General features: G+C 38.6%; 1 protein-coding gene across 18 annotated transcripts in view; it reads left to right on the top strand.

Moving 5' to 3' along the window:
- LOC137139841 (serine/threonine-protein kinase WNK2-like) overlaps nucleotides 1–11770 on the top strand; it is a 46916-nt gene extending 35146 nt beyond the window's left edge. For 15 of the 18 annotated variants that reach the window (XM_067527640.1, XM_067527639.1, XM_067527638.1 and 12 more), the window contains 6 exons: nucleotides 141–358; nucleotides 546–770; nucleotides 3370–3468; nucleotides 7684–7728; nucleotides 8214–8497; nucleotides 9189–11770. In XM_067527640.1, coding sequence (XP_067383741.1) covers nucleotides 141–358; nucleotides 546–770; nucleotides 3370–3468; nucleotides 7684–7728; nucleotides 8214–8497; nucleotides 9189–9539 — 1222 coding nt within the window. In that variant the 3' untranslated portion in view covers nucleotides 9540–11770. The remainder of the gene's footprint in view (nucleotides 1–140; nucleotides 359–545; nucleotides 771–3369; nucleotides 3469–7683; nucleotides 7729–8213; nucleotides 8498–9188) is intronic. The other 3 variants (XM_067527644.1, XM_067527645.1, XM_067527646.1) reach the window with 3 other exon arrangements.
- Nucleotides 11771–11863: the final 93 nt, after the last annotated feature.

Below are 11863 nucleotides of genomic sequence, written 5' to 3' on the forward strand. Positions count from 1 at the left end.
ATGACATTACTGTACCTCATATTTAGACGCTTTTTTTGAACAATGCAGAGTAAATGTAAAATGGAAACCGTGCCTGTCAATTTCCTTTCAGAAATTTTAAGTTCATTTCACTCTGTTCTCTCCCTATACCTTCACATTAGACACATGAAAGAGATCTCTGATCTCCAGGCATTCCAGAGGAGTGAGATTGAACATCTGTACAAGGAGCTTGGCAAAACTCTGCCACCAAGTGTTGGCTTACTTCATGCAGCACCTCCAAGTGGCCGCAGGCGCAGGGCCAGCAAACACAAGCTGAAGGCTGGAAAACTGCTCAATCCAATGGTGCAGCAGCTTAAAAACACTACCACTGAGAGGAAAGGTGTGTGGGTTTGGATGCTGAGAAGTGTTTTATGAGATCATTTGTGTGTATGGGAGAGCATTTTTAGTGTGAAGCACACATTTAGATATTTTCAAGTGAAAAACAATGAGATGGTGTCAGGTATAGAAAACTGTAGGAGTGTGTGATTCACACTGATACACAGTGTTTCTTTTTTAAACCCACCAAGGTGAGAGTGCTGCCAGTTCATCCAGTTCTCCAGCCAGAAGTTCAGTTCTATCAGATGTCTCTGCCCACTCCACTGCCAGCTCCAGCTCCTCCAATCAGCCCAGTGCAGCCCCAGAGCAGGTCCACACGCAGCAGCCCTGTTCCGTGAAGGGCTCCTTTTCCTCAGACAACATCTATGCTGGGCTACATGGTGACAGAATGGCCAACCAATCAGGCCCTGGCCAAGGTACACATAGGAGGTTCATGTGCATGCTGGTGTGTGTGTGTGGATGGGTCATGCTAATAGGGCCGAGGTAAATGATTAAAAGATGTTTGTTGTGCGTACTGTCCACAAAGATGTGCAAATAGGAAGCACAAAAGAGTTTTATTATTAAATTACAGACACATGCAAGACCATTCTTATCTTCATAGGAACACTTAAATTCCCTAAACTCTTTAACAGACATATACACCGATCAGCCATAATAATATGACCACCCACCTCGTGTTGATTAGGTGCCACCTTTACCACCAAAATGGTCCTTACTCATTAAGGCATGGCTTCCACTAGACCCCCGAATGTGGTCATATGTGGCACCAGTAGCACCTGTCAGTAGCAGATGCTTGAAATCCTTTAAGTTGCAAGGTGGGTTTCCATGGCTCAGATGGGTCTTCCTAGAAGAATTCACAGGTTCCTGACTGGATTGAGATTTTAAAAGCCAAGTCAACAACTTGAAATCATTCCTCAACTCATTCTTGAACCATTTTTGCAATTTGGCAGGGAGCATTATCTTGTTGAAAGAGCCCACTGCTATCAGGGAATACCGTTTTCATTAGGTGTGCTTGGTCACCAATCATTTTTACATAGGTGGTAAATGTCAAAGTAGCAACATCCTGGTGTTCTGTCTTCCCCAGGTAAGGGATGCACATGCACTTGGCCCTCCACGTTATGAGAAAAATGTGATTCATAGACTAGACAACTATCTTTGATTGCTTAATGATCCAGTTCTGATGCTCAAATGCCCATAATAGCCACTTTATGCAATGATGGGACAGCATGGGCAGGCTGACTGGCTTGCAGCTACACAGCCCCACACACAAAAAACTGATGCACAGTGTGTTCTAACACTTTTTCTATTGGAACCAGCATAATCTTTTTTGGCAGTTTGAGCTAAAGTAGTTCTTCTAACTACACAGGCTAGCTTTTGCTTCCCACGTGCATCATGTGCCACCCATGACCTTTTTATCAGTTCACTGGTTTACGTCCTTAGATCACTTTTGGTAGGTCCTGACCACTACTGACCAGTAACATTCCCAAAAAAGTTGCAGTTTTACTTTTGCTCTGATTCGGTCTTTCAGCCATTACAATTTGGCACTTATCAAAAGCCACTTACAGACATGCAATGGAATTTAAAAGCCATTAGCCAGAGTTTTTCTGGAGAGGGTGTATGTGTGAAAGCAAACGCTGTCGAAAGTGTATTGGCCCTGACATTACTCTGATTTTACCAAGCCAGCTCCCTAGTGCAATGTCCGGATTAGCTCCAACCGAGATCATTTGTGAATAGAGGATGTAATACTCTGGAGAATTCACCATAAGTGAATGGGCGTGTTGATGACGTCTATTTTCTGCGAGTGCCGCAAAACCGGGCAAATACAAACACCTGAAGGTGAAGAACTCATTCATTCACACAAACATGACAACAATGTTGATCTCGAAGGACATTGAATTTGTGAGCACAGTAAGGGCAGACTGGAAATTGTCAAACAAATAAGGAACAGCATGAGATTCTGTGCTACACAAACAGATTACAAAGCAAAACACTGTCACTTCTGCAGCTTCGTTTTTGTGTCAAGTTCTGCCCCCCTGCTCAAAGTGCCCAAGCAGCACCGCTTGCCCAATTACACAGAGTATTTCTTCACAAGTGAGAACGCATCTTGCACGGACTATCTCCCGACATTGGCTACATGTCTGAAAAGGAAACTCCTGACAATGTTGGGACCTGATCCTCCTGAAATTCTCAAGATTTTATAACAGGCTAAAGTCACTCAAATTCTTACACTTGCCCATGTTTTCCTATACATCAACCTCAGAGACAAAATGTTCACTCACTGCTGGATATATCCCACTCACTTCTGTTTGCCCTTGTAATGGGATAATCACTGTTATTCACCTGTCAGTGGTCATAATATTATGGCTGATCAGTTTTCTGAACATGTCAGTTTACTTATGGCTATTATGTCTCCGAATGAGGAAGGGAGAAATTGTAATTTTGCTATACATCAATATGTGCATACCATCTGTGTTGCAATAAATACAGATTGAAGGGGAAGCTTAGGTTGTCAGGTTACACATTTTAAAACAAGTTAAGATAAACTTTCGAGTAATAAAGTTAAAAAGTTTATACCGAGGACTTGTTATGCAAAGGTTACATGTACATAGGTACTAATAATATAAATTAAAGAAAGACAAATTATATTATGTATCATATATAAATGTTTATTCTTGTAGAGCCCCCATCAAATAAACAAATGTTATTGGGGTCCAAACTCAAGAGCAGACAACCATTGCTGCCTTGATCATTATTATTAATAATCTTATTTTTATTGTTATTATTATTATTTTTTCCCAATATCCCCTAATAGGCTCTTTTATAAGTCATAGTTATTGGCTGAAATTGCATCATCAGACCAATGAATGTTCACCAATAATCACCAGATAATATAGTGGCATCGTGCATATCGTGCACTCTTTAGAATCCTTTGCTTTCTCATCCCGGTCTCTGTGCACTTTTACAAAGTGTCTCTCTTGTTTCTTCTCTTCTTCCCTCTTATATTCATTTTTACAGGCTGGACGGTTTACCACCAAACATCAGAGAGAGTCACCTATAAATCTAGTAGCAAACCACGCACTAGATTCCTCAGTGGACCTGTGTCTCTGTCCATCTGTTTGTATTTGTTCTTTTCTATTCCCTTCACTTACTTCCATCTTCTCTTTATTTAGCTTACCTCTCTATTCTGTTTATCACATTTAGTTTAATTTGTGTGTAATATAGTGGATCGTCTATCTAATTCTCCTCACAGGCGTCCTCATCTGTCCATCTCTGTTCCTCCTACCACTTGCCCTGTCTCACCCTATGATTTTTATTCTGGCGTCAAGAGGATATCCATCACATGCACACGTGATGTTGCTATGCTAAACTCATACCTACAAAAGCTGAATTGGGCATATGCTGGCACATGGCTCGAGCAAATGTTTCCTTTTCATTAAACAATAGATTAACCTGGTTTCTTATTAAGCTTGTGTGTTAAAGTGCAATTTCACCAATTTCAAATTTCTTTCTATGGTTTTAGTTTAGGGAGTAAATATATAATACGGCTTTTAAACTTCCCTCTGACTTCCGTATATTAAAATATTTCTTTGTTTATAGCTAAAAAACTCTTCTGGATGGCATCACAGGATGGAGTTTTTCATCATAAGATGTTCAGATGATGTCATCTGGAGAAGCAGGTTGACCATGATTACAAATTAGTATGACCAACAAGATGACTTAATCCGAATTTCAAGGTACCTCCATTTGATGTCATCGGGAGGCATTTGTCAGCTAGAAGTAGACAAATATTTTGATATAGAAAAGTAAAAGGGTAGTTTAATAGTACTTATGGACATCTACTAACCAAACTAAAAGCAAGTTCAAAATCGGTGAAGGTGTCCTTTAATGTTTTCGCCTATAACTATGCAGGACCCCCCCTCACTAGCTACTGGTGTTGATATGTTGTAAATGTGCACAACTGTTTGTGGTACTCAGAGATAGTGGATGATGCTGTTAGTTGTCTGGCTTGTTTTCCATTTTGCAGATAAAGATCAGCAAGTATGACTTCATTACTAATCTGTTCTCTCTAGGACAGATGATTACATATGATCTGAAACCAGAAGGCTTGCCTTTGCTAAACATCTGTAACCCAGGAGACAAGGGTATTACTGATGAAGAGTCAGAAGTAACTGTATCTATGACCTACAATCTTTCTTAATATTGATAGTTTCTGAGTTTGACAGAATTTTCTTTTGGGCAATTAAAAGTAAACTATGCTATACTATACTAATATTTGCTTGTCTGTAGAAGAGTTGCAGGGTGACTTCAGAAAATGTCAGAGTGCAATCATTTGGATGTGGTGACCACTGGGTTTCAGCACTTGGATTTAGTTGTCTTATAAGACAAATATCAGTCAACCTTGTTAAAGCAGAGCTTATCTTAATGAGTTGTTGAAACGGCTATTCATGAATGCAGGTTCTAAGTAATTCAGTTCATTCCAGATTATTATTAATTCATTTAAAATGCAACTTTCAGGATTGTATGCACAGTCTCTGGTGGTCAAATATGGTGGTCAGGTATGATATGCAAAGTATGAGTCCAGGCACTATTGGGCATGTTGTCAAGACGAGTGAACAGGAAACATTTCTATGGTGTGCATACCTCTTATATAGTCATGTGTAATCTCATATACTATAAATATATTTTAATAATGATGTAAACATTGTTATGTACTTACCTGTACAGAGTCTTTACTGTCAATCATCCACAATTCACTGAACCACTATCATGTTTGTAACCATTAATTTACCATTATAATGACCTCCCCTTATCATATAAATGCTTTGTGCAGTGCTTCTGGCTTTTTAAAACAGAACCTACAAGTACACTGTGACTTGTGAATGGCTAGTCCTCTCCAAACATGGGCGTGAGGTCAGACTCAAAGACAGACTCTGTGTGTTTGTGTGTGTGAGAGAAAGGGGAGAGAGAGAATATGACGACACTTTTATACCCTACTTACTGTTTGTTTCCATTCACCGTTAAGTTTCACTGTAACATCTCCCAAGTCAAGACACTTTGCCCAATTCACCAAATCCTGTGTATACTAACACAGAGAAAACCTCCCAGCCATTCCCTAATAGGCAGGGCTCTATGCCTTGGTAGAGAGGAACCCTCTCTGTCCCTCATGTTTGGACGGAGAAGACGTGCATGGTGCAGGCGCCAGGCAGGGCACTGATGGAGACTTACTCCGCCAGACTAAGGGCTGTATCATCAATATTACTACTTTTTTCCCCCTCTTTCCACCTGTCCTGAGTTACCTGCATGTTTCTAACAAGTGCTGACTAATTAGTTCCAGTTAAACCTGTGTGCCCTTTCAGTTTCAAGTTTTATTTATTTTTCACATTTTGTTCCGCAGGGATTCCCACATCGATAAAGAGATCTTCTTTTTAGGCTGCAGTATTCCTAACTTTTTTATTTTGCTTATTTCTTGATCACTTAAACGCATTAGAGGGAGTGGGAAGTCTTTTGCAAGCAATTGGTTAAAATTAGGAAAATGTGCCATTTTTCTGTTTTTGACCTTCAGTATTTAACATTTGTTCCCTTTTGCTGTAGGATTAAGTGCTGTTAAAACTCAATTATATATCAAATGAATGATAAAATAAGTTTTGGATTTGTTAGCAGTAAGGCAGAGCTTCCAAAAATACACTGTATGGTAGTATATGATCTCCGTTTTTGTACAGGGGTAATTTAAAACCTTAATACTTTTTCCTTTTAATTAAGGTATAGGTTGTTTTGAGTTCAGTTTTCAATGGGTCTTGCAGTCTTTTACTGAAATCACAATATCCCCCCCTCATTAATTCAATGAAGCAACGATTCACCAATTTGTATACTAGGAGTCCTCTATACAGCCACAAGAAAACGTAATGACACTGTTTGCAATTGCCTGGATTTCTGCATGAATTAAAAAGATTAAACCACCGGCAAAACTCGCAGATTATTGAAATTTTTTATTGTAATATTTCTGCATAAATTGGTCATGAAATGTAATCTGATCTCACCAAGGTCACAATTATCAGCAATAAAGCACAACAACTGTGTGTCTTTATTGAACACACCTATTAAACATATAAAATGATGGTAGGAAAATTAATGGCAACACTAGACTTTTGATTTCACTAAATGTCCAGTCAATGAAACAAGAATGAGTGTGTGGTTAGAACTTCTTTATTTATAAAGCCATTCAAACAGTGTCAGAGTAGTATGCACAAGAAGCATCTGCTGATATGAGCCATGTCTCTCATATAAAGAAGAGACATCTCAGAATTCCTACAATTAAGAGTTTCTGTCTTGCATGTAGCTGCAAGGGCTTACAGAGTGATTTTAAAGACTTAAAATATTCATTAGTTCATAGAGACATCGTCTGTAAATGATGTCAGTTTGGTCCTGTGGCTACTCTCCATAAAAGTGGGCGCCCAGCCAGGATCACTCAAAAGGCAAAACACAATGCTCATTTCAGTGATGTAAAAAGAATGCGAGAGTAAGAGCTAAAAACTTAAAGGATTTATTGACGCTCTCCAGAAATAACATTGTGGCGGACCTGAAGTTTGTTGAAGACCACCTTAATAGTCTGCAACACTAGTAGCAAAATGTCTTGTGGACAGGTGAAAGAAGGTAGAAATGTTTGAAAAGAACCCCCAGCAATACATACTGTGTGGTGTAAAAAAGCAATCTGTTATTTGTTTGTTTGTTACTTTGGTGAAGATCAGATAATATTTAATGACCAATACAAAGAAAGATGCAATTCGTTTCATTACTTTTTTGTGAATAAATACTCTACTCCACTCTCCCTACCAACTAATAAAGAAATAATTGATACTAAATTTTAGAAATCTATAAAAACATTTACCTTTTGATTGTGTTCTGTAATTCAGATAATACCTACTGCAGTTTATGTCCAAAATATATTTTAAAAAATATATATTTTTAGTAACTTAATTTTATGCAATATGCAATACATCTGATGGTCTCCATCCTGAAAGGGTTGCCACAAATACAGGAACCCAATAATGTGCAACACAATAAACCAGGACTAAGTGTGTTAACTCTTTCATAAGCTTGTCAGGTATACTTTTCTAATAGTCAACTTCTCCAAATGATTTTAAAGAACAACCAGACTTTTCCTTCCAGTTCTCCTCACTGATTTTGAACCCCTTCTCCTCCTTTTCTCTCTCTTTTCCCCATTGTTTTGGTAGCTGAATGTGCTTTTGAAGCAGCTTGTCCACTTACTTGTGTTGTGCAGTGTGTCCTGGCCTAACTGTTTCTGTCTTGTGCTGTTTTACCTTTTTATAGGGTCCACTCTGAAACGACTATGTCTAGGCAAAGAGCGCAGTAGTAGTAACTATCTATTTACTTTCCTACTTACTTACTTTCTTTCTCTGTCTTCACTATTTTAGTCCTATCTTATGTTTGTATGTGCACTTTTATTTTTGTTTTTTGGTACTCTGAAATTGTCCCAGTTCTTGTTAAAAATGTGGGTACTCTTCCAATAGTTGCATTTATTTAAATTAAGTCTTGCATGGCAGTGTGCCTACATGTCTTGATTGCTGTATTTATTCACCGCTTGCATATGAAACATTTTATTTGTCTGTAATTATTCATGAATATCTTTTTTGTTGTCATCCTTTGGCTGCTATTTTGGCAACATGTTTCACAGATGTAGCTGTGTGCACATTTACTCTGGCATCAACAAAACCATTATTATAGACTACTGATATTCTGGGTTGTGAAAAAATGCCCAACATTATGCCATGCAGCAGCCAATTGATTGACTGTCAATTGTTTAGACTCGGCACATTTCTAAAACCGACGTATCTTTTCAGGGTCTTCTCTCAGCACCAGCAGAGCTCAGACACAACCCTCAGTCACTATAGCCACACCCTCTCCATCTCCTCAGCCAATCACACGGCTTGCACAGGTCCAGACCAACAACAGCAACAACAAGAGAGGGATGTTTACTGATGATCTTCATAAACTGGTGGATGACTGGACAAAAGAGACTGTTTCAGCAGCCAATAAACAACCCTCCCTGAACCAGATCAAACAGCAGAGACGCCAGCGGGACCTGGAATGCAAAGCACTTTCTATGGGAGCAGCTACATATGAGGTATTCCAATAGGGTGTGTTCAGTCAATAAAATGATTTAGAAACACTTTAACTTTGATCTGGGGTAATGTCAAAGTAAAAACAGATTTCTACAAAGTTACATAGATAATACTTAATATTTGGTTTTCACCTCCCCTCAAACTAGGAAATAGTCAAGGGCAGTGAGGGTACATAAGGGCACATAATTAAAAATTTATTTTACTAATTATACTTTTTGAGCTCATATCATATGGGGAAAAGGACCAATGCTGTGACTGTCTATCAATCAAAAGTAACTATTGGCTATTGGCTTTTTTGTCCTAGTGGCAGCAGTTTGGGACAGCAGACTTTCTGAAATTTGAGAAGCTGTTACCTTTTAAAGTAGTGGAAAAGTAAAGTAGGTCACCTGTTTGTTTTACGACAGATATCACTGCCTTTTATCCCGCTTTAGAAAGCCAAACCATTTTAAAATCTCAAATCATGGGACCATTCTACAATTTTTCTTCATTCCCCTGTGGAGACATTTGGCATCATAATACGCCTATTGCTGTACCATATCAACCAAAATGCAAAAATTATTATTTATTATATATATATCAATAGTTTGCCATTTTGCGAAATTTCTTAAGACCATTTTATTGCCCACCACTAACTTGACCTGTGCCATTTGATTACTCTTTGCTGTTTTGTAAAATAATAATCTTTTTTTCCAGATGAAATCTCATGTTGGTCCCAGCAAGTTCCATCTGTCTCTTTCCTGTCCATTGACTGCTACTTTAGGCCCTCGTATGCCCACAAACCTAACTCCCAGCTCCTCTGCAATGCTCCCTCCTGGGTACCTTCTTCCAGCAGGCTCCTGTGTCGGGATGGTTCCCGGTCCCCTTTACCCTCAGCCATGGCACAGCATACCTAGTCCAGTAGGGTCTGTTGGTCCTGTAGCCCTCCTCGGTGCTGCAAGAATGATGCCCTATGCTACAATGGCAAATCCAGGGATCCAAGCCTTCCCTCTGGTTATGCACAACCCAGAGAATAGCCCTTGTCCAAAAACCACTAGGACTACCTGATCTGCAAACCAGGATTTGTTGGTCTGTAATGGCATAATCTGTGTACAAAATGTACATAATCTAATACAGTAAATAACATTAAGCAGTGTTGATATCTTTACACAGCACATATCTGTAGTAAAGTGTGTGTGTGTGTGTGTGGACATGTTTGTGCGTGTATGCATGTGTGTATACTGTACAGTATGTGTTAAGAAAGTGTGTCTGAATACCGTATGCTTTTTGGCTTTGGTCTTGACTAAACTCAGCCATACAAGACTTTTTGTCTGTTCAAAACGTTTAGCAAATGTTTTGTCATGCAAACATATTTCACAATATTCTTGCTTTTGCCTTTTTGTGTGTTTTATACACTCTAAACACTACATTGAAATCCAAATACCAGTGGTTAGAGTTACAGTAACAGGGCAGTGTTATGTTGAAACTATTTGAAGGAATGTAGTGCCTTGAACATTGATTTTATTTTATTTTTTTTTCTCCTGTGAAACAAAGCATGTCTGCGTCAAGGTCTTTTTATTTACAGGTAGCTTGAGTGCATTACAGACACGGTTGTTTTTGGTTTACACATGAATGCCCTTGTATTACTGCACTATTAACACAATATATGCTATAAAATCATGTTTTAACTCCTGTTTACTTTCCACCCCTGTGACAGATGGAATGCCATAGTGGGGATATATACCGTTGCCTTGCAGAAACAAATTGTTAACATAGGATCTGAGAAGAATAAACAATTTCGCCAGCAGCCAAAATCTCCTCTGTCAGGTCAAATGGTTTAGTTGGACACAGCCTATTTTTGATAGATAAACATATGTATTGGATAGCACAAGAGCTGTCAGTGCTGCCAGAGAAAAGGCAGTGTCCAGAGCCATGTAATACCTGTACATAGTTATTTCTACAGTATATGCTTCTGGTACGTTTCTGATCCGAATGTAGCAATTTATATGTGAAGGCTTGAGGCTTAAAAGTGCAATTTAATCCCTCCATAAAGCTTTGACCGTGGCCTTGCCACTAGCCTTATCTCTGATGTTGTGCAACAGGAGCAAGATGAAAAGTTGAACAAAGATTCAAATCACCAAACAACAGATGTAAGTTACCAGGCAAAGTAGAAACATTAAAACCACCCAGGAAACACTGCATTCACTACTGCAAAATGCTCTTTCAACTTGGCTGTCTTATTTACCAGTATACACTGTATGGAAATGTTCTGTGCAATCACCAGTCAAGTCTGACATATATAACTTATTTAAAGTCTAACACCTGAAGTTTGTTTTTTTTTGTTTTTTGATGCTGCTATTGAATGAGGTGATGCCACTGTACAGTGAAGTTATGTTTGCATAAGGTGGTACTTAAAAATAATTTCCTTCTCCAATTCAATTAGCAAATGAGATGCGTACAAAGCTGTATTATTGCCTTGTTTAAGTGATTTTCCCCTAGTTTGCTTTTGATGTCAGCCCTTTGTCATTTCTGTAATTAAATTTCAAGATACTTGATGTGGAGATTTGCACAATATATAGTCTCCCTTAATTATTACCCATGTTAAAGACTTTCCTACGTTGTACATAGTGGATTTCAGTGCTTGTACTTTTTTAATCACTAACAAGCATGGCCAACTTGTTCCACAAAGCAAAGATAAACAATATAGCTACCGTGGTCAAAAATATCACATTCACAACACGTTTGTTTTCAGCTCCCCAATCCTGCCAAGCTGTGAATTGTACAGTTTTTTTGTAATTTATATTTGTACATTTTGATTGTTTAGAGGTAGTGGAGGGGTTGCTTTGATGTATATTATTCCATCAATTCGGTTTGAATTGGACTTTTATAGAATATTATGCAGAGTCTTCTGCTTTTGGTGAAATATTTCCAGTAGTAAGAGATTTCTGTTCTCTGTTACTTGTATCTGGTATGTTTTGTTCCACCACTCCCTGGCTGCTAACTCTTTATGAGCAGAGGAGGGAATAGCTATTGTTGGCATTTTCATTCGGGTGCAGTAAGAAAGGGGAGAGCTGAAATGCGCAGAGGACCAGTCCCTAACACCTCCTACTTCTGCTTATCTCCCTTCTCTCTTGGAAAATGTTGCCCCCTTGTGAACATGCTCTGATAAAAGCTTGTGTTAAAACGATCTGTGGGATTACCTCTGCCTGCTGTATGTCCCACTTTATTACCCCACCCTACCCTGCTGCACTCTGATCACAGGCTGTATGTTGAGAGAGAAATAAATATTTTGTGCTTGATGTGTCAGTGTTTTTATTTTCATTTTACAAAAATGAACAAGAACCTGTTTTCTTTTTAATATTTTTTTCTGATCAGCTAGGACCCGATAAATC

Source organism: Channa argus, chromosome 13 (assembly GCF_033026475.1).
Source record: "Channa argus isolate prfri chromosome 13, Channa argus male v1.0, whole genome shotgun sequence".
NCBI classification, from domain to species: domain Eukaryota; kingdom Metazoa; phylum Chordata; class Actinopteri; order Anabantiformes; family Channidae; genus Channa; species Channa argus.